This window comes from Brachyhypopomus gauderio, chromosome 1, assembly GCF_052324685.1.
Source record: "Brachyhypopomus gauderio isolate BG-103 chromosome 1, BGAUD_0.2, whole genome shotgun sequence".
Classification (NCBI taxonomy): Eukaryota; Metazoa; Chordata; class Actinopteri; order Gymnotiformes; family Hypopomidae; genus Brachyhypopomus; species Brachyhypopomus gauderio.
Genome location: NC_135211.1, coordinates 43,161,939 through 43,185,977, shown reverse-complemented (window position 1 = coordinate 43,185,977; position 24,039 = coordinate 43,161,939). Strand labels below are relative to the sequence as shown.

General features: G+C 46.1%; 1 protein-coding gene across 18 annotated transcripts in view; it reads left to right on the top strand.

Annotated features, from left to right (window-relative positions):
* Window positions 1-24,039, top strand: part of sorbs2a (sorbin and SH3 domain containing 2a) — a 54,267-nt gene that overhangs the window by 13,524 nt on the left and 16,704 nt on the right. For 11 of the 18 annotated variants that reach the window (XM_077014198.1, XM_077014242.1, XM_077014276.1 and 8 more), the window contains 10 exons: window positions 8,279-8,334; window positions 14,033-14,059; window positions 14,399-14,523; window positions 15,387-16,079; window positions 17,562-17,682; window positions 20,370-20,545; window positions 21,648-21,714; window positions 22,242-22,292; window positions 22,523-22,715; window positions 22,892-23,006. In XM_077014198.1, the coding sequence (XP_076870313.1) occupies window positions 8,322-8,334; window positions 14,033-14,059; window positions 14,399-14,523; window positions 15,387-16,079; window positions 17,562-17,682; window positions 20,370-20,545; window positions 21,648-21,714; window positions 22,242-22,292; window positions 22,523-22,715; window positions 22,892-23,006 (1,581 nt within the window). In that variant the 5' untranslated portion in view covers window positions 8,279-8,321. Of the gene's footprint in view, window positions 1-8,278; window positions 8,335-14,032; window positions 14,060-14,398; window positions 14,524-15,386; window positions 16,080-16,386; window positions 16,750-17,561; window positions 17,683-20,369; window positions 20,546-21,647; window positions 21,715-22,241; window positions 22,293-22,522; window positions 22,716-22,891; window positions 23,007-24,039 lie in introns of all 18 variants that reach the window. The other 7 variants (XM_077014316.1, XM_077014295.1, XM_077014308.1 and 4 more) reach the window with 4 other exon arrangements.

Below are 24,039 nucleotides of genomic sequence, written 5' to 3'. Positions count from 1 at the left end.
GTGTGTCTGTGTGTTTGTGTGTGTATAAGTATGTGTGTATACAGGTATGTGTGTGACACACTGTCTACCTGTGTTCACTGTTTACCTGTGTTCACCTGCACCTGTAAAGGTGTGTGTGTGTGTGTGTGTGTGTGTGAGAAAGAGAGAGCGAGAGAGAGAGAGAGAGAGAGAGAGAGAGAGAGAGAGAGAGAGAGAGGGCTCTTTAGCAGCTGTGTCTCATTAATGCAGGGCTTACGTAATGCTGCATACCAGAGGCTGCCAGTGAAGGTCCCATAAACCCAGTGCCCAATGCTCCCAACTCCCCCAGTGCCCAGTGCTCCCACCAACTCCAGTGCCAACCCAGTCACAGTCTTTACACTGAGTCAATCCTCAATGGATACAATAAGCAAGCTGCTTTTACTCTCTCTCTCTCTCTCTCTCTCTCTCTCTCTCTCTCTCTCTCTCTCTCTCTCTCTCTCTGTGTGTGTGTTTTTTATCTGTTTTTACCACTAGCCCTTTATTCTTCATCTCTTTGTTTTTCTTTTCATCAGAGCAATAAAAACACCTGTACACCTCTAGTCTTTCATACCAGTGAAGTGTCTGAGTGTCGATGAGCCCTCTGCAAATCTACGCCAGCCGTCTTATTGAATGCATGAGCACCTGATGCCCTAACACAGTTTTCACTGATCTGAGAACAGAGTCTGGTGGGGTACAGTAGTGAAGGTTGGAGACAGGGCTGATGCGGCAATAATATTCTGTTCCTCTTGGCTTTTGATTCTGTAATGGTCAGCTCAAACTGCTGACCTCAGACCTGTGGTTAACCGCAGAAGTTTTGAAATCTGGCCTAATCCTGGATTACGCCCTGCTGAAGACGCCTCGTTTGGCACGGCTGCTGTGCACCTCTCCGAGCCCTTTGTTTGGTGTTCCACACCCGGTGCCCTCGTTGCCCAGGGAGACAAGTACCTCACTGTAGGTTAGCAGACGCCCCCATACCCACCCCCCCCCCCACCTCCCCGTGATGTGGACTTTGCCCTCCCTCTCTCCCTCTCTCCCTCTCTTCCTCTCTCCCTCCTACAAACCCAGCAGGCCGGAGGTATTGTGGTGGTCACTGTTCCCTCCGTGCGAGCGCCGTGCGAGAAGACTGCAGCGCGGCTTCCACTGCCCCTGCCGGAGAGACGACCACATTCTGCTTTTTTTGGATGGCCGGACGCAGACGGTTCTCTGAGACGTCCCGAGTCTGGGCCTGGGTTTATTTTGGAATTCTGCTCCCCGCCAAATTTCCGAGCTGATTTTACAGCCTAATCGGTTAAAGTCGGCCAGAGGTGACAGCCTGCTAGAGCCCTCGTTTCTTCATGTGCTGAGTTTAGGTTCGGGCCAGAGGTGACAGCCTGCTAGAGCCCTCGTTTCTTCATGTGCTGAGTTTAGGTTCGGGCCAGAGGTGACAGCCTGCTATAGCCCTCTTTTCTTCATGTGCTGAGTTTAGGTTTGGGCCAGAGGTGACAGCCTGCTATAGCCCTCGTTTCTTCATGTGCTGAGTTTAGGTTTGGGCCAGAGGTGACAGCCTGCTATAGCCCTCGTTTCTTCATGTGCTGAGTTTAGGTTCGGGCCAGAGGTGACAGCCTGCTAGAGCCCTCGTTTCTTCATGTGCTGAGTTTAGGTTCGGGCCAGAGGTGACAGCCTGCTATAGCCCTCGTTTCCTCATGTGCTGAGTTTAGGTTCGGGCCAGAGGTGACAGCCTGCTATAGCCCTCGTTTCTTCATGTGCTGAGTTTAGGTTCGGGCCAGAGGTGACAGCCTGCTATAGCCCTCTTTTCTTCATGTGCTGAGTTTAGGTTCGGGCCAGAGGTGACAGCCTGCTAGAGCCCTCGTTTCTTCATGTGCTGTGTTTAGGTTCGGTGTGAATATACCGGTTTGCGGTAGACTGAAGTATGTGTACAACTCCGTATAAATAGCTTATACTCTGGTCTGAGATCAACAAAATCTCTCTCCCAACGCTACAACACCTAAACGCTCAACTCAGTGATTACTAACACAGGACCTTCTAAGAATAGATAGTTGTATCTGGAAGCTCAAGATTATCTAGGGCTCTTTCCTAGTTTTTAATAGGAACACGAAGACACCCACAAGGCTGTCGATGGCCTAACATTGTGTCTCTCGCTGGCCCTGACAGGTCATGACCCTTGACCTTTGGATGAGTGACTGTAATCCCTTTATCTCTTAGACCGTTGTGTTTTTTGAAAGGTTTTTCATATATGCTTAGTTCATGTTTTTGTGTGAGGGTGTGGGAGTGAGAAAAACAGTCAGAGGCAGAAAAACAGAGGAGGTCAGGTGAGGTTAAAACAGTCGCCCAGATGTCCTTAGTCTGTTGATAGAAATATGGATATAATATCATTTATTTTGCTTGTATGCTTAGCTGCCTATTGGTAAAGAAAGGCTTTAGGTTCTAGTGGTGAAGTATGTCCCCAGTAACTGTGGTGTGACTTTAATGATCAGGGTTAAACGGCAGCCATACGTTTCTGGTCTCCTCCAGCAAAACACAGTGTGGAAATAAATGGGCCGCTCTCGTCTTGGTACTTGGTTACAACCAGCCGAGCCGTGTGTCCATATGTTGATGAATGATCTCAGTCGGTGTTGAGAGTCAATAATGGCCTGTGGGCCAACAATGACTATGGATTTGTTGCGAAGAGCTTTAAAATGGTTTCTAAATTGCAAGAAATGTGCAGTGAAATATCCATCTTACTTAGGAAAGTACCAATAATTATTTATATATGTAATACTTTGCACGTGTAACTTATAGCCTGGACTGTATGAATCTGTTGATGAGTGTGGTGAGTTTCTTGCTTAAACATGGCTGTTAAATTGTATTTAATCCAATCCAGCGTATTTATTTATTTTAATCACTAATGCTATATAATATTATATCTCTTCCCATTTCGCAGTGGTAAGTGCGAGTGATGTGACAGGTCATGTGATTAGCAGGCAGCCAATTACACATGAGCAGTTTGGCTAACCACAACAACTGATGTAGGACCTCCTGACACCACCCTAAGAGAAAGACCTTACAAGCAAACTACACATATGGGGGGGTTCTGTTGGTCACATGTGTAGTTGTCCATTCATGATATGACGCTCTAATATGTTTCCTTATTATTAAGCCTCTTTTTAATTGTCTGTTTGCCCAAGTGTCCTCACTCAACCTCAGAACTGAATCAAATACTATTTCTGAGATGTTTTATAGTGTCTTCTTCTGCCAAGTGGTTTACTCCAATATGGGACGTTCAGTGTGGTCTCTGGCAGACAGGTTAGCCCACAAATGAAACAAATGAAATGTGTCTGATGTTGAGGGGGTCGCACAAGTTTACCATGAGGCTTGCACACACACACACACACACCAACATGAACACAGCAACACTAATTACAGCCTCACAATAAACCACAGCTACTTTAGGCACCTATTACAGCACACACACACACACACACACACACACACACACACACACACACACACACACACACACAACCTTGCCTGCCATCCTCAGAAGACACTGTTCTTTTCCACAGAAAGTGGTGTGTGCCCCGTATCCGCTCCAGGGTTGATGCGGATCCGTGTTCTAACGTTCGGGCAGACACGTTGTGCATTTCATGCCTTCTAGATACGAACCACCCGGACGTGAATCCGTCTGAGCCGCTGCTGCCGTTTTTAAACACATTCCCAGGCACATTCCACCGGAGGCGTTGAGTTTGTGGTGGTCCTCACGAGAGTGCAGCAGACACACGTACACCCTGACACGGCAAACCCATCTGCTGCCCGTTACATTTAAACACATCTTCTCTTTTTTACCTTAAAGATGCACCCTTGTTAAACTCTGCACACTTACTGTGTGACTTCACTGCAATGTCACGGGCTTGCAGTGCATGAAGCAGAACCCATTCAGTATTACCAACCCCGCCCAGCCAAACCAGTCTGCCCAGAAGGGACGTCTGGACACCTGCACACCTGGACACTTGGTCCTCAGCATGTCCCCACAGCCTCTAGACACTTTTAATCTCAGACAGCAATGGATCCTGCTGCCAGTTCTGTAACCAGAAAATGTAAAGTAGCCTATAAGAACAGATGGCAGTAATGTATTTGCAGTCCGTTGTCCTTTACGGATAAGCTGTATGAACCGGAACCCAGCACACATGACGATGCACACAACGCACACAACACACACAACACACACTTGCCAGCATCAGTTCTCCTATCCAGTTTCTCTCATACTCTTGCTCACACACACGTGTGCATGTGACTTCATAACACATTTGTGAGGTCAGACATTTAGTCTCTGTATCCATTTAAACACACTCTCACACACCCTCCCTCCCTCCATCTCTGTATATATATATATATATATATATATATATATATATATATATATATATATATATATATATATATATATATATACACACACACACACACACACACACACACAGAGAGAGAGAGAGAGAGAGAGAGGCTGCCATTCACCTTTGAAAAAATGAAAAGAAAAAATGAAAAGAAAAAAGTACTTTGTCAGGACCATTTTGCTGGTCCTGATGTTCTGTGTTTTGTTCTACATAGTCAGGACATTTTTGTGCTGAAAATACACATAAACAAACACGAAGCTTATTGGACCGTGTCTTCTGTAGAGCAAGTCTCCTCTGACACGAACAGCCCCTTCGGTAGCAGTGAGTGCACGTGCGTCTTCCTGCAAAGACGCCTCATGCCTGGGACCTCGAAATGCTCTCCCATATATGTAACATTTAATGCCACAGCAACGCATCCTGCCACTAATAGTGCAAATGTCACTTCTGACACTTCCGGTTGTGATATAACAATAGATAACAATCGGGTTCTGGATCTCTGAGGATTCTAGAATAAGGGATGAAATCTGTGGGCTCAACACCTCGCCAGCCACTACCAGCAGTAGTAATTCGGTTATGATGGACTAGCTGATATACTGGTCTTCGGGTTTCCTGCCCATTCTGACCTGCCAGACTCAGGCTATAGGAGATGGCTTCCTTCGTCAGGCTTGTGCTGACATACTGGCTGCAGGTCTCGGTCGATACAGCTCTCAGTGCTTTTCCCTTTCACGATGATTTTCCACCACGCTGTCCAAATAGCTCTCAGGAAACCACAATGCACAATATCAGGTTTGATACACAGGCCGGTGTTTGGCTGTGTTGTTTACACTGAGTTAGATTTTTTTTAATATTCTGCAGACACAGGACATACATAATCTGTATTTGTACAGATTTTACCCAAGGATCCTTGCGACTCTTGATGCTGTGGTTTGGTGTAATTGATTGGATTGAGAAATAAACTACTTTGTCATTTACCATGAAGGAATTTTACAGCAGTAGGACATCAACCTCAAAAACATGTTAAAACCAAACTAGATCTTAATAGATCTTCCTGCTGGAAGTTGTCAATACGTCCTTAATACAATTTATAATCACAGTACATTTATGATGATGCAAAAACAGGGAGATATTTATGCAGTTCTGTGCAGAGGTTGAATAGTTGTGGAACATTCCAGAGGTTTTTTCTTTAAGATGCAGTTAAACTGTTCAGGAAAATGTTGATGTTCTGGAATATCATGTGAATATTGTGGCTGTGGTGTGAATGTTAAGGAAAATCATGCTAATATCTGGGCACCTTTTAGGATTACATGACCGTGGGTTGTAGAAAAAATCTCCACCTTTGTGAAAGAAAGTGTCTTGAAATTTATAAAAAATGATAAACTTAAGTCATATTTGACTACTATGTCTTCTTTCTGTGTGGATATGGCAAAGATTTTAAAGCACAGAAGAATGATATTTGCCTCTTTCTCTTTTCCCTCTCTCTTCCTCTCTCTCTCCATCCACTCTCTCTCTCTCTCTCTCTCTCTCTCTCTCTCTCAGAGGGATACTGCATTATGCCTAACCCCATAAGCTGGGTAAATAAGAATTGTTAATTAAGTGGAATTACAGGGCACATGCTCTGAGCTCCTCAGCTGTTGCCGCCCCCGAGGGGCCAGATATGTGTCTTGACAGTCGCTCTGCCAGGCACAGTCCCGCACAGGAATCAAATCCTCCGACTCCCTCGCACTCCGTCAACAGGGCAGCGCTCCAAGTCATACACACACGCCACCCCACTACCGCTACAACCCCCCAGGGCCTATCCGCACGACTGCTGCTCTGCTCTGCTTGGGTTTGGGATATGAAACCACTACCTGACAGATCGATACCAATTTGTCCTTGTACATAATGAATGCTCAGAACGCACAAAAGTAAAACATGGTGTTCCACAAGGATCTGTATTGGGTCCCATATTGTTCTTATTATATATGCTACCATTATGCACAATCATACGTAGTCATGATATTAGCTTCCATTGCTATGCAGATTATACTAATCCAGATGATACCAACTGTATAGTGTCTAAATTTCTTCTTCTAAATTCTGATAAGACTGATGTGTAACTTCTTGGAACCAAAGCTGCAAGAAGCAATTGGTCTAATATTCATTTTACCCTTGATAGATTTTCAATAGCATTTAATCTACCATAAAAATCTTAGGTGTCACTATTGAAACTCATCTTTTATTTTACACACCTATGCAATGTCACTAAGGCTGCCTTTTTCCATTTATGTAATATTGCCAAACTGAGACATTTACTTTTGTTATCAGATGCAGAGAAGCTGGTGCATGCTTTTGTCTCATCATGAATGGACTACTACTGTATTTTTATTGGATGCTCTAAAAGGTCCCTAAAGAAACTCCAACTAGTACAGAATGCTGCAACTAGAGTCCTAACTAGGACTAGAAAATCTGATCACATTAGTTCTACTCTCTCTGCGTTGCACAGGTTCCTGGTTAAATATCTAATTGATTTTACATAAATTATTCTGTCAACCTATAAAGCACTAAATGGTCTTGCTCCACAATATAATTGAGTCCTTGAGTCTTCTGGTAATCTGAGATGTTGATGCTGTCATCAAGCCATGTCATGCGTTCAGACTAGTTTGTGACGATGACCTGGGTTTAATTCAATGTCTCACTGAGCCCTCATGATTGTGGTCACCTCCAGGCCCCTCCCTTTAGTTATGCTGCTATAGATAAGCTGACTGGAGCCACATGCTAATCACTGGCACGTGTGCTATAAATATATGGATGTTTAATTTTAAGTTTACCTGCATTTTGTACCCTGGTGATGCACACATGCTGCCGGCAGACTCGCCGATCCTGTCTACTACCTGAAGCCCAATATCTACATTTGGAGGGACTGCTCGGCCTAGATATAGAACTATAAATACGGACTTGTACTGACTGGCCTGCCCAATGGAGGATGGATTCCCTTTTGAGTCTTGGTCCTCCCAAGGTTTCTTCCTAATCCCCACCATCATAGGGAGTTTTTCCTTGCCACTGTCGCCTCTGACTTGTTCATTAGGGATTGGGACCCATGTGTTTATAAAGTTGCTTTGTGAAAACATGTGTTGTAAAAAGCGCTTTATACATAAAACTTTTAATCTGCTGTGTTCTTTTGTCTTTTCAATTCAATCAATTCAATTCAATCTTTTGTTTTCATTGAATTATTCAGTTATTTCAGTGGATTAGTAAATTACGGTACTATTTTTTAATTGTTGTGCATTCTTCAGTTGAAACTGTGTTTTCAACAAGTCATTTAAACACTGCAATCAGAGTTTATAAATTATTGACGTTGTTGATTATGTGTGTGAATACGGGTATGTGTGTGTGAGAGTGTGAGTGTGTGAAGCGAAGCAAGGAGTGATATATAATTCACACATACCAAACGCAAGCTGTATATTTCTGCCTGCAGACTGATGTCAGCCAGGATATCACTTTCTTTCACACCTTCACCCACCCCCTTCACACACACACACACACACACACACACACACACACATACACACACACACATAAACACTGACGCCATGGGACATTGCAGTCCATTCTGACTCAAATACCCATGTTAGTTCCATATTACGACTACAACTAGACAGATCGCCTGAATCCATCAGCCATGTTTAAAAAAAGAGAAGACCTCTCATCACTTTTAAGATTGTAAACCACCTTAGGTCATGGTGTTAGTAATAACGAGACAGTTTGAGCATTTGGAATTAAAGTGCCATGCTGTTGCTACTGACCGGCATGAAGGTTTTGTGTGCCTAATAGCTCCTTGTTAGGGTATGAAATCCCCGCTGTAATGCTCAAAGTTGAGATCTACTGTTGTGTCTAAATATCTGTGCCTAAATATCCGTCTGTGTATTTTGCAGGAAAGAGTGGTCTTGTTCAGCACTGCACTAAGAGGAGATTCTCATGATGAATGCAGGTATGGTGTTTTACATTTATTACTGATTACTTCTTGACTTACAAACATTATCACTGGGATACTTTGGTAAATAGAAAATAAAAATTTCAAGAACCTAGAAAAAGTTCTGAAAAAGAAAAAGAAAAGAGTGATACTCACAGTGAATAGCCATAGCATGTTATTGTCATGATTTTATTTTTATTTTTTGTAAACATTTGTTTCTCATTAATGTCTCTTTATCGATAGCTCTAGCATAACCACTTACAGGATGCTGCACGAGCGCTTTCTTGCCGTGTGACGCGTTTGAACTTTCTGAGACGTTTAATACGTTGTTTCCGGTTTAGCGCAACTGCACGCGATCCGTTTATTTCAGCACACCCAAGAGCCAATCGCTTCTACAGTCTTTGTCTCTTTTCTTTAAAAAAAAGTAGATGGCGCAAAGCTTGAAGCTGCCTCTATTCATAAATGTTTTGTTAAGGCGCTCGAGTGGACACTGTTGTGCAGGACTATCGCGCGAGGCCCAACGCGTTGAACTGCGGCACGTGCGCGCCTGGGATTTGCATTTGAGCTGCAGCAGTAACAACTCTATGACTAATTACTACACACTAAGATTATTTAACAAAGATGCTAAGGCATCTTACAGTAAATAAAAGCCACTGGAGACCCTGCAACCAGCATGACTATTAGCTCAGTTTTATATATATATAAGAAGTTTTATTTCTTCAATCTTGACTTTAGCTTTGTGATTTTTTGTTTGGTTGTGTGTGTGTGTGTGTGTGTGTGTGTGTGTGTGTGTGGGTGTGTGTGTGTGTGTGTGTGTGTGTGATATAGTCAGCATTATTTTATTTGAATATAACTGAAGTGGGAATAAATTCCCATTACAACAGTCAGGACACAGGCTGTTTGTTTATACGTGGACCTGCTTTAAATTGAATTGTACGGTGTGTTGACATTATGTTGCTGACATAATGCTTCTTTTTAGTGCTCTGCACGCATGCTTGTGACTTGTGTGTGAGACTGTGAGTGTGCGTGAATGCACGTGTGGGCGCATCCGCGTGTGAAAACGCACTCCAGACCGCGGAGGACACACTCATAAATACGTATTTAATCACCATTATTGTTTCACTGCTTGGGGCAGTCATGGCCTAGTGGTAGGGAACTGGTCTTGTGACCGGAGGGTCGTGGGTTCGATTCCCAGACCTAAGGCCATGACTGAGGTGCCCTTGAGCAAGGCACCTAACCCCAACTACTCCCCGGGCGCCGGGCTAGGGCTGCCCACCGCTCTGGGCACGTGTGATCCACAGCTCCCTAGTAATCACTAGTGTGTGTGTGTGTGTGTGTGTTCTGACTGCACAGATGGGTTAAATGCAGAGGACAAATTTCGATTGTGGTGTAAAAAAATCACAATTGACAAAATACGGCACATTATTTTGCACATTTTCACAATTGTACTATTGCTATATTAGCAGACTCTTGTGGAAAAAAACACATTTATAGAAATATTTATGTCTCTGTTTGTGTATCTTGTTGCCTGTTTATATCCCTTTGATGGATCATCACCCCAGAGTACTGTAGTCTCCCTGCCCCTCGCTTACAGTGTGTGTGTGTGTGTGTGTGTGTGTGTGTGTGTGTGTGTGTGTGTGTGTGTGCGTGCGTGTGCGCGTGTGGATAAATGTATCCATTTATCTTTATAAAGACCCTTCAGTATCTCTAAGCATCTGTCTCTGTTGTCTGTCTCCTGTCCCTCTAAGCCATTCTGTCTGACTTTGTCTTCGCACGGCTGCTGGGTCTGGTCCCAGTGTGGTGACCCTGTTCTGCTGGGTCTGGTCCCAGTGTGGTGACCCTGTTCTGCCGTGACATTTATATCCCCGTGTAGCACTCTCATGACTGTAGTCTCTCTTCTTTGGTGGCCATTTTGGGTTTTATACCATGTTTGGGTGTTACATGCTGTTCCCTGTTGGGGACGACTGTGTCAATCAGTCAGCTCCGCCTCCTCTCACCTTCCTTGTCTGATTGGTTGTATTTCCACAACTGATAAACTGCGATTGGCCCAAATTCGTCACCACGCAGATGATCCATGCCTTGTCTCCTGGGGTTAGGTACACCCTGAGGCTGGTAGGGAACCTTTGACAATCTGGGTTAAGATGCCGGGAGCCTTGAGGCTTGTTGCTTTACATAGGAAGAGACAGAGGGACGTCCTGAGCAGAGGGACACCGGTCCCCCCCGCACGGGGACACCAAGGGGTTTTCTTTGTGCTGGGTTTGGGGAAATGTGCATTAATTTATATGTGTCTGCTTGAGCAAATACTAACACACACACACACACACACACACACACACACACACATATACACACACGCACAAACACACACACTCAGACACACACATACACACACACACACAAATTCACGCAAACACACACACTCACACACACACACACACACACACAAATATATGCAAACACACACACACACACACGCACACACACACACACTCACACACACACATACACATAGTCATGTCCCTCTTCCTATCTCTGTGGTAATTTACCCATTACAGCAGTTCATTCAGATGTGTTTGCACACGCTGTGTACCTGGGGTAGCCGGGGCAGCTGGGGTATCCGGGGCAGCTGGGGTATCTATGACCCTGACATAAGTTTGTGATGTTTGTGCCCTACAAGGCTTTCCAATGGGATTGAATTCACTAAGGCTGTAAGGCCCTGTTTAGTGACAGTGACTGTTTAGTGACAGTAACTGTATAGTGACTGTGACTGTATAGTGACAGTAACTGTATAGTGACTGTGACTGTATGGTGACTGTGACTGTATAGTGACTGTGGCTGTATAGTGACAGTAACTGTATAGTGACTGTATAGTGACAGTAACTGTAGTGACTGTAGGCCTGGGCGATATGTCGCGATTTTGAGAAATATCGATATATTTTCATACGAGATATAAGATGAGACAATATCGTTATATCGATATAGTCTATGTCGCGTTAGTTACACGTGTTATGGGTTGCGTACGAAACCGCTTACTTCCATACTGAATAGTCAGTGTTGTGCCAGTTCACAGCTTTTCTGAACTAGTTCAAGTTCAGTTCATACATGCTCAAAGTGAACAGTTCACGTTCAAAGTTCACAATTTTAATTATGAAATAGTTCAAAGTTCAGTTCATTTTACTTTTTTCGTGAGATATTCAAATGCTTTTTTTCACGATTTGGCTGTTGCGCAATCAAGGGGCGGACACAAATGCGAAGTAGAGAGTACAATCTCATTCGATTTTATTTCACATCTTACATTTGCAGACGACACGCGAGTGGACCGCGAATGACGTGGCATGATGAATAGAGAACTAACGCTTAATATACTAAAAGGCAGCGGAAATGACAAGGGCACAAAACTAGACCAAACAAGAGTACAACTAATTGTTACATACACCGACATGAACAAACACACGGGAAGCAAGTAACGGCCATACATGAACATGAAGACTAACAGAACATACATGTATTGCCAGGCACGATACCACGTTAGAGAACACAGAGACCAAACATGAACTGAAAACCTAAAACACTACGAACCTGAAAATGGAACAGACTTTAACCACACACAAACACGAAGCTAATCAAAACCACGAATCACAGATAAGGCGTGAATACGGCCGTGCACATCCAACTAGGAAATAAAGAAACGACAGTGATCCCCGAAGGTATAGTCTGGACATAGGCTATATATACACACCAACTAGGAGATAAAGAAACGACAATGATCCCCGAAGGTATAGTCTTTACATAGGCAATACAAACACACACACACACACATTTGTAAAACTAAGACGAGCTAACACGGAACAGCTGAAACAGAGGGGCGTGACAAGAACAAGGAAAACATAAAAACGACGAGACTAGAAGGGGCGGAGCCAGACGTGACAACTACAAGCTAGAAATCACTATACGTACTATATGTGCTATGCCTACCCCGCTCTGCTGCAATTCATCACGGGTAACGTCGTGCGGAAGCCAGTATGTTATTAACTAGCCAGTATATTAACTATTCTCAGCCGGACACTACGTTGCCCACAATGCATTGCGCACACAACGTCAAAACCATTTGTCTGGTGATACATGATTTAAGTGGCACCAGCGAGGGATGAACTTTCTCTCATTGCGTTTCAAAAGAGAAAACAGATGTCACTCAGTTTTCAATGGAAAACAAATTCCAACGTTCATTTACAGCAGTGGTTCTCAAACTTTTTCAATAATTCCCCACCTCAGAAGATGGGGAAATTCTATGCCCCACCACCAAAATGGCGCGCCCCACACTTTGAGAAACGCTGATTTACAGTGATGTCTACCGTTCATGACACAACGTGAACTAATTCACGTTCAAGTTATTAAAAAATGTGTTGCGTTCAGTTCAACGAACACAATGAGCGTGTTCAATGAACGCATCATTCACGCACAACACTATGAATAGTGAATTTACTTGAGTTTCTTTTTTAACAACTTCCGCCCTGCCCCGCCTCTCTTCCTCGCTCAAATCATTTGGGACGTAGATTTGACTTATTACTGCCTCTTTGTTATTACCTTTTGGGAAGAAAAAATATCGAGATATATATCGTATATCGCCATTCATCTTAAAAATATCGAGATATTATTTTTGCTCCATATCGCCCAGCCTTAAGTGACTGTGACTGTATGGTGACTGTCAATCAATCAATCAATCAATCAAAGTTTATTTGTATAGCGCTTTTCACAACACATGTTGTCACAAAGCGCCTTACAGGATTTAAAAGGTTAACAATACTACGGGTCCAGAACCCTAATGAGCAAGCCAAGGGCGACAGTGGCGAGGAAAAACTCCCTAAGATAGTGGGGAATAGGAAGAAACCTCGGGAGAACCAAGACTCAAAAGGGAACCCATCCTCCATTGGGCGGCCCGTTAACACACAGATTACACAAAATACAGACAAATACACAAGTCACACACAAATCACACAATCAGACTAAGTAAAGGTAAAAATGAAAGTTCTGGGTTATGATATTGTCACTGTAAATGTCTGTTGATGAACGCCAGGCTTTCATTCCGTGTCAGAGCAGCGATGCTGGTATTGTAGGCTCCGACTGCAATGTTACTCTCCAGGTGAACCTCGGAGAAAAGATACGAGATGTAGTAAATATGTAACAGATTAATCAAAGGCCAAACTAAACAGATGAGTCTTTAATCGAGTTTTAAACATTGAGACTGTGTCTGAGTCCCGAATAGAGGCAGGAAGATTATTCCACAATTGTGGAGCTTTAAAAGAAAAGGCTCTTCCACCTGCTGTGATCTTTTTGATCCTAGGAACAGTTAATAACCCTGCGTCCTGCGAGCGAAGTGAACGCGCTGGGTTATATTGTTCAATAAGTTCACTAAGATAGTCTGGAGCTAAGCCATGCAGCGTTTTATATGTTAATAAAAGTATTTTATAGTCAATACGGAATCTAATTGGCAGCCAGTGTAATGACGATAGTACGGGACTAATGTGATCAAACTGTGACTGTATAGTGACTGTGGCTGTATAGTTACTGTGGCTGTATAGTGACTGTGACTGCATAGTGACTGTGGTTGTATAGTGACTGTGGCTGTATAGCGACAGGGACTGTGTAACAGCTGCTGTCCTTTAATGAGAGGGATTTGATTCTAGTTCATGTAAATGTAAATGTTCTGTGTTTTCAGGTAGTGAACCCCAGTCGCCAGACTCTGGTAAGTGTGGCTGCTTGTGTGTGTGTGTGTGTGTGTGTGTGTGTGTGTGTGTGTGTGCGTGCGTGCGTGCGTGTGTGTGTGTGTGTGTGTGTGTGTGTGTGTGTGTGTGTGTGTGTGAGTATGCAGCTGTGTGTTCTTGTACAAGTGTTCCAGATCTTGAGGTGCATGTAAACAATGTTTTAGGTGCCACTGCCTGTGTGTGTGTACGTTTATGCAGGTGTGCATGCTCACACCAGTGCACAAGCTCAAATGTGTGTGTGCGTGTGTGTGTGTGTGTGTGTGTGTGTGTGTGTGTGTGTGTGTGTGTGTGTGTGTGTGTGTGTGGGTGTGTGTGTATAGATGCCTGGCGGTCACGTAACATAACAGAAGGATGTCGTAACGGTGAGGCAGGCAGTTCTTCTCTCGCAGCCAAAGGTTTCCGCAGCGTCCGACCCAACCTGCAGGACAAGAAGTCACCCGTGCTGGTAATACAACATACAGCACCCAGAACAACCCTGTAACACCCTGCACCAGTAACCCCCACTACACATACAACACCCAGAACAACCCTGTAACACCCTGCACCAGTAACCCCCACTACACGTACAGCACCCAGAACAATCCTGTAACACCCTGCACCAGTAACCCCCACTACACGTACAGCACCCAGAACAATCCTGTAACACCCTGCACCAGTAACCCCCACTACACGTACAGCACCCAGAACAATCCTGTAACACCCTGCACCAGTAACCCCCACTACACATACAACACCCAGAACAACCCTGTAACACCCTACACCAGTAACCCCCACTACACATACAGCACCCAGAACAACCCTGTAACACCCTGCAACAGTAACCCCCACTACACGTACAACACCCAGAACAACCCTGTAACACCCTAACCTAGTAACCCCCACTACACATACAACACCCAGAACAACCCTGTAACACCCTGCACCAGTAACCCCCACTACACATACAACACCCAGAACAACCATTTAACAGGAAAAACATGTTATCAGGGCAGTCCTCAACACTGTCTATTATGGGGCTAAATTAAAACCCCATTTAAAATTAACAAAGCATTAAAGCACTTGGAATCAGAACACATTACCGAAACTCTCTAAATGTTATTTATTCAATAAGCATATTCCACATCCGAGTACCTCAAAAATGTATTGACTCACACTCATTTTATTCACATAATGAACTGTTTCTTTCAACATTTTCAACTGATATCAGCTGATATATTTTTTAAAGAAATAATCTTACCTTTTCCTTTCTACAGGACCTCCAGCACTAATGTTTTAATGTTTCCTGATTGGCTCCCCTCTGTCAATCAGGTCCCGGTCCCGCCCCCTCGGAGAGAGAGCTATCACATGACCCCTAACCCTCCTTCGTACAGTTCCCTCCCAGTGCTGTCTGATCCACACCTCTATCCATCACAGGGCGATGATCTCATCCCTTTTGGCGCCTACACCATCAAATCCAACTCCTCCTACTCCTCTAGCTCCTACTCCAAGACCACCCAGACCACCTCCTCTGTCACAGACCCCTATCCGGAGGCTAATGCTAATGCTAACAGTTTTATAACCCAGTTTCTGGATCGCAAGGTCTCGTCTCTTAAATTAGCTCCTGATGGTGTCACATCCAGCGGTCCACACTATGAGCCACAAGTCAGTGCTTATCAAGCTAACGCTAACATAACCCATGTGAACACAGCTAAGGCTACTGAGGCTAACGCTAACATAACCCATGTGAACACAGCTAAGGCTTCTGAGGCTAACGCTAACACCACCAAGACTGTGAACCCCTACTCCCAGCCTAAGAAGGCGGAACTTAAAGAGAGCATGCCCACGACTCCCCCCTCCCCCCCTCCACGCAGAGGCTCCGCCTCCGCCACCAACACACACACAGCCTCTCTCTCCATCCAGCTAGCCCCAAAATGCCCAGGGATCTTGGGGAGCAGACCCAAAGCCCAGAGCCCGGCCAACTCACGGTCCAGCCTCCCAGGGCCTGCTGAACCAGCTGGAAAGGTGGTGGTATTACAGCTATTTGAAATCAACAACCTTGACCTTTCACCTGATTAGCTGTTTGTAGTCAACAGATTTGATCAGTGCACTCTGGCCACTGTCCATGAGAGATGGAATATATGCGTTGCTCTAACAGAGATGTGTCTTTAAAACCCTCTCTTTTCCCACAGCTGAATTTGTCCACCCCCGTTCTGTCTCCTAACATGGTACTGCCCATGTTTTCACTTCCTACTAGGCTTGGCCGTGCAGTTGCACTAACCATTTCTTTCCCTCCCTTTTGTCTTCGTCCCTCCTTCCCACCATGTGGCAGCGTGACATCTCGTTACCAAGAGGGGGCGCTATTCCAGCGTGCAGGCCACCCTCGCCGCCCTACATCCATGCCAGTCAGGACTCGCCTGACTTCCTGTCGGGCCTCCTGCCCAAAGCTCTCTCCCCAACACCCTACGCATCTCCAGAACGTTCCGGGCTGACATCGTCCCCCGTAGCGTCGCCGGGATCCGTGTCAGCGCTGAGTCACTATTCGTCGTCGACGGCCGTCCTTGAGGAGCTGCAGATATGCGGCATGGACTCCCCCACAGCCACGCCCACCCCCTCCCCCACGCTCAGCCACGCCTCTGTCGGCCCCGACGATGGCCACGCCCCTACTACCCCAGCAGTGGCCACAGACACTAACGTAACTATCACTCGGGCCCGCCCCCTATGCACTGCTCTCACGCTGCACTCCGAAACGTTTTGTCATACCACCAAAACTCCTCGTTCTTCGTCGTTCCCTCCACACCTGCTAGCGCTGGTTACATGTGTTCTAAATGTTTCTGTCAAAGTCTTAAGTGCTAAAACAGTCCATCACCCTGCTCTTGTGTGTGTGCTACGGGACAGTGTGTCATTAATTTCTGTTCATTTTCTAAATTCTAAGGTTGTGTCTGTAGGCTTGCTTGTTCGTCTGAAATGATTTGTGTGTGCTGTCGTAAAATGTGTTTTCGAAATGTGCCTTTACGCTCAGCTCAGCCATCTGACCCCTTAATAAAGCTTCATTATGTATTCAGTATGTTCAGAATTCAGTATGTTCTGAATTCGGGTGTTGACATCCCACCCACTCACAATGCTTCCTTGACTACCTGTGACTATTACAGGTGTAATCCCTCATGGTCTTTCCCTGCTGGGATGTGTTTTTGTATTTGTTTTGTATGCTTTATGTGTATCCTGACCAGTCGTGTTGGCCTAACACTACATTTTTGTTTTTGTTAAATCACTGTGTGTTTCCTAAAGTTGTACAGAATGATGACACTTTGTGAGTGTGTATAATGTATCTTCGTCCTTCATATATTAGTCTTTTGACTGTTTGTAATTGTCACTGGACATGCATTGTGGTTTAAAAACCTCTTCGTTTTACATTGTAGTCTCACAGGGCTCACCTGCAAGCTCAGTAAACTCTGCTACCCACAATTCTCTCTCTCTCATTGAGGTGATCTGTTGGTCTGTCTGCAGGGCCAGGTGGCAGTGAATGGAAGCACCCATTCCCAGAGGCCCTTCTCGCCTCCGGCACAACCCCCTCCTCCTCCGATCCTTAGCCCAGGGATGATGCACATCCAACATACTAGACGCTCAGGTGAGTGGCCGGTGTCGGCCTGGCCTCTTTAACTTTTGGTGTTAGCATTAACATGTGGTTAGCGTTACGGCTACCATGGTAAATTGTAATTGCGATTTCTTCCACTAGAGGCACCACTGTGCACAGATGCGATAGACATACACCACACTGTTTACCACTACACTGATTTATACAGCCTATGAAATATAGAGTCTGCAATAAGCAGCAGGCTCTTCCAGGACTCCTTCTGTCGGATCGTTGGCCGTAAATCCTCGTGGCAATAATCGGGATGGTTTATGAAGGCAGCAGTTATTGTGGCCCGTTCGGCTCTGGTCTGCTCATCGACCCGACCCTGCTGGGCTGGACCAGCCGTATAGTGTGTGTGTCTCGTTAGTGATGGTGCTATCGGCAACTAGCGCCACAGTCCTGTCACGTCCTGTCCCCAGGACAGGTTGCATTTGCGCCTATTATACCAGGCCAGAGCAATCGATATCCAAGTACAACGGAGACAGACAGAGGCAGGATGCCGCCCAGGGCAGGAACTGCTGTAGGATGCATTAAGATTTCAGTGCAGAGGCACTAATGAAACCAAACCACTAACCCCATCCCTCACACCCCTCCCCCACATCAAACCACTAACCCCACACCAACACCTCTCCCCCACATCAAACCACTAACCCCACACCAACACCTCTCCCCCACATCAAACCACTAACCCCACACCAACATCCCTCCCCCACATCAAACCACTAACCCCACACCAACACCTCTCCCCCACATCAAACCACTAACCCCACACCAACACCTCTCCCCCACATCAAACCACTAACCCCACACCAACATCCCTCCCCCACATCAAACCACTAACCCCACACCAACACCTCTCCCCCACATCAAACCACTAACACCACACCAACATCCTTCCCCCACACCAAACCACTAACCCCACACCAACATCCCTCCCCCACATCAAACCACTAACCCCACACCAACACCCCTCCCCCACATCAAACCACTAACCCCACACCATCCCTCCCCCACATCAAACCACTAACCCCACACCAACACCTCTCCCCCACATCAAACCACTAACCCCACACCAACACCTCTCCCCCACATCAAACCACTAACCCCACACCAACACCTCTCCCCCACATCAAACCACTAACCCCACACCAACACCTCTCCCCCACATCAAACCACTAACCCCACACCAACATCCCTCCCCCACACCAAACTACTAACCCCACACCAACACCCCTCCCCCACATCAAACCACTAACCCCACACCATCCCTCCCCCACATCAAACCACTAACCCCACACCAACACCTCTCCCCCACACCAAACCACTAACCCCACACCAACACCCCTCCCCCACATCAAACCACTAACCCCACACCAACACCTCTCCCCCACATCAAACCACTAACACCACACCAACACCTCTCCCCCACATCAAACCACTAACCCCACACCAACATCCCTCCCCCACATCAAACCACTAACCCCACACCAACACCTCTCCCCCACATCAAACTACTAACCCCACACCAACACCCCTCCCCCACATCAAACCACTAACCCCACACCATCCCTCCCCCACACCAAACTACTAACCCCACACCAACACCTCTCCCCCACATCAAACCACTAACCCCACACCAACATCCCTCCCCCACATCAAACCACTAACCCCACACCAACACCTCTCCCCCACATCAAACCACTAACCCCACACCAACATCCCTCCCCCACATCAAACCACTAACCCCACACCAACACCTCTCCCCCACATCAAACCACTAACCCCACACCAACATCCCTCCCCCACACCAAACTACTAACCCCACACCAACACCTCTCCCCCACATCAAACCACTAACCCCACACCAACATCCCTCCCCCACATCAAACCACTAACCCCACACCAACACCTCTCCCCCACATCAAACTACTAACCCCACACCATCCCTCCCCCACATCAAACCACTAACCCCACACCAACACCTCTCCCCCACATCAAACCACTAACCCCACACCAACACCCCTCCCCCACATCAAACCACTAACCCCACACCAACACCTCTCCCCCACATCAAACCACTAACCCCACACCAACATCCCTCCCCCACATCAAACCACTAACCCCACACCAACACCTCTCCCCCACATCAAACCACTAACACCACACCAACATCCCTCCCCACATCAAACCACTAACCCCACACCAACACCTCTCCCCCACATCAAACCACTAACACCACACCAACATCCCTCCCCACACCAAACCACTAACCCCACACCAACACCTCTCCCCCACATCAAACCACTAACCCCACACCATCCCTCCCCCACATCAAACCACTAACCCCACACCAACATCCCTCCCCCACACCAAACCACTAACCCCACCCCTCTCACCCTGCTCACTTTTAGACAGTTTTGGCATTCTGGCTCTTTTTGCCCAACCTTCTTCATCTCTCCCTCTCTGTCTCTCTCTCAGTCTCTCTCTGTCTCTCTCTCTGTCTGACTCTATTACTGTATCTGTCTGATGTCATCTTACCTTCTCTCTAGCTGTCTAAACATATGTCTGTGTTTTTCGTTCACTGACTTCTTTCTGCTTGTCTGCATTTCTGTCTCTCTCTCTCTCCCTCTCTCTTTCCTCTCTCTCACTCCCTCTTTCTCTCTCTCCCTTTCCTCTCCCAGAAGGCTCGGAGACCATGCGGAGGGAGTCAGTGACGTCCGGTCAGACAGTGGTCAGCAGCACCACGCCCATCGCCCGTTTCTCGGAGGAAGAGAAGAAGGTGTCCGTGATCAGAGCTCCGCACTACGAGGGCATTGGCCCCATCGACGAGTCAGGCATCCCCATCGCCATCCGCACGGTGGGTGACCCCGGCGAGGTGGGAAAGGTGGCCATCGCTCGTCATTTTCCTGTCCCTCACCCGTTACTCCTTACCCTTGACCTGGAAGTGATCGTTGTTTCCTAAATGCCCATCGCTATGCTGTCCTGTGTGATGCTTTCTGTCAAAGGCAGGACATAGGAGAAAGGCATGAGGGTGAATGGTTTCATACACCTGGTTTAAAGTGTGTGCTTTAACAATTCAGACTTTTAGTTTGTAGGGAATCTTCCTGAATTGGCAACTGTTTACATGTCTGTTATACAACATCTGTGTTGTTTCTGTAGAGCAGTCCATCACAGCTGAATTTGCTGTGCTCCTGTCTTACACACTCCCACTCCTTCTCCTGTGTGTGTGTAATCTGCTTTGCGTGGGTCCTGATGTCCTGGTGGTCCAGGTGGTAATTTATTTCAACATAGATTAAATCTGGCCGCCTGGCTCTTTGTCTATTCCAGAGTGTGTGTTAAGTTCAGAAGTCCAGCTGGATAATGTTTGACCACAACTGACCCAGGTTTCGGTTCACAGGAGCCCGATTATGCAGGCGGCCTGTGGGTAGCGTGAGGTCACATTCTCTCTTCAGTGGGCCGATACTGTGTGTGGCCACATTAGTCAGACAGGCCCTGCTCCAGCTCAGCCTGCCCATCTGATGATTGTTCTTCTTGCCCTGCATGTCTAGATCTGATGTTTCTCTTCCTCAACCTACATGTCTGTGTCTGATGTTTGGAGCTTCTACTTCAGAATTGTGCTGCTGCTGTTGTGACATTTGATCCTTTCACTGGAACGGAACACTCTTGAGTCATCTGCAATTAAAAGTGTGTGTGTGTGTGTGTGTGTGTGTGTGTGTGTGTGCGTGTGTGTGTGTGTGTGTGTGAGAGAGTTTGAGTTTCAACTTTTCTTCTTTCTAAATGACACTTAAACTAGTTTCCGGCTTAGTGCGAAAAAATCATGAGTAACGTGTGATTGTGTGTGTGTGTGTTTGTGTGTGTGTTTGTGTGTGTGTGTGTGTGTGTGTGTGTGTGTGTGTGTGCATGTGTGTGTGCTTGTGTGTGTGTGTGTGTGTGTGTGTGTGTGTGTGTTCTCCCTGTAGACAGTAGACAGGCCTAAGGACTGGTACAAAACCATGTTTAAGCAGATCCATATGGTCCATAAAGCAGGTGGGTTACTTGGTTACTCTCTCTCTCTCTAGTATTATAATATGAAATATTGTAGTGTTATTATCAGGTGAAAATGTGTGTGAAGGTAAAACTACAGGATAATTCACACTGAGTCAGCGAAAAGCATCCAGTCATAATACACAAATAGTGTTTGTGTGGTGTAAAACATCTAGTCTAATGGCAATTTTCAATCAATCAGATCACATCCACACATCGTTCACAGTGATAACAGCCTATCAGAAACTGGCAAGCAACGTTGTTTAATGGCTTCCTGTCACATGGCTCAAAATAGCATCCAGTACCTTATACATCACCTTAAACATGTACTGCTGTGTGTAGTCCTGAGCAGTCCAGGTCACAGAGGGGACATGCTGTCTGATGTGAAGGTGTGAAGCATAAAATTAGCCCATTATGTGCAGGCAGAAAGAGAAAATGTGAACACACACACACACACACACACACACACACACACACACACACCACATTAAATAATCTTCTTTATACTTGATTTTTTCTGCTCTCCACAGATGATGACTACGCTGACACATACAGTGCCACCTACGCTGTGGTAAATAATGGTACGTTCCAGAGTGCTCCCATCTATACAGGGATGGCTTATTGGAGGAGCATGGGGGGGATGGTTTTGGTTGGGGGGGGAGAGTAGGATGATTCTAATTAAGGGCCTGTGACTGACACTGACCATAGAAATTATTAGGACGTTAGGTAATGTCTCTTCCTGGGGCTCCACATTCCTGACGGTGTCCCTGCCCCTTTGAGCTAATCGTGTCCCATTGGCTTGTGACTGCAGAGAACTACGACGCCGTCCACGCGCACCCTCCTCCGCGTACGCACACCTACAGGCCCCTGTCCCGCAACGTCCCCGCCCCCAGCGACGGGCCGCCCCCACGGGAGCTCAGCCCCGCCCCCATCCCACCACCGCCCCCTATGCCCTCGCTCCTGCAACTGCGCTCGCGGGACCTGGACCAGCTGGCCCACGACCCGTAAGACGCAATCATCACAGGCGCAAGAAGTGGACGTCTGAGCAATTTCTTTAATCAAATTGCTTTTTTTTTTATCAAATCGTTAAGCTAAACATTTACAAGCGTGGTTTTTTTGCTGGTTAAAGATAATACACCGCCAGCTCGTCCAACTGCAGCCCTGTCTGTCTCTGTCGCAGGAATGAGTGGAGTCCTCCGGACCGTAAAGTAGACACACGAAAGTATCGTGCGGAGCCACGCAGCATCTTCGAGTACGAGCCGGGCAAGTCCTCCATCCTCGAGCAGGAGAGACCGGTGAGTGGCTCAGTGAGCTGTAAGTGTGACTTAAAAAAGTTAATTTTCCTATTTTTTCCTTCAAATCAGCAGAGACCAGCTCCAAAAAAATAAATGAATTTTAAAAACAGCTGGAATTGAAATCCCAATTGTGGTCCCAATTTTACTAAATATTATTTACTCAAAATAACTCAAAAGCATAATGAATCAGCCTAGAGGTGGTGTCTGGGCTATAAAGCTATTAGTCCTACACGATAAAGATGGGGTTGCCATGGTTTCGCTGATGCTGTATTTTTCCCCTCTCTGAAAACCTGACGGGTCATGGCGCTCCTCTAATGGACGCCTCCGTGTGTCAGACGTTTCTTGCTATGTAGGTGTCATTCAGAGAGCCACAGTGACAGCCTGCAATTATGAGGCAGACTGTGGTTGATGTCGATAAAAATAAATGTTGGTTTGTTCACCGCGGAGCGGGCAATAAGAAAAAATCAGATATTAGTGACTAAGTCGTATGGGTGGATGGCTGTGCTGTTGTTTGGTCTTTTAGCTTCTTTCTGGGGGCATTAGCTGAGGGTTTTATTAGGTCTAACAATCCTGATGAATGAACCTTTTTTAAAGACCGGTGAATGCTTAGTAAGGCGTGAAGACTACATTTCCCAGAAGTCACTCGGTAAAACTGTCGCAGATCTGAATGACTGCCTCGCTCGGAGCAGTGGAACAGGACATATGGTAGAAGAAAGCATCTCAAGAGACGAGAGTGAGGATTACTCACTAATAGCTGGAGAGAGAGAGAGAGAGAGAGAGAGAGAGAGAGATATTACGCCGTGTCTGCCTACAAAAAGAACTTTACTGCCCTCTTTTGGATGAAGGGATGAAGTACATGTCTTTCCATGTTCATATATTTGTGTAAATTCTGTAATGTCTAGACCAGTGTCTTTTGTGTGTGTGTGTGTGTGTGGGGGGGGGGGGGGGGGGGTAATGTTTTATCCATTGTATAATCTTTTCCCATTCTTTACCTATCAGGGTTTGAACATCAGTGCTATGTTCCTAATACCTG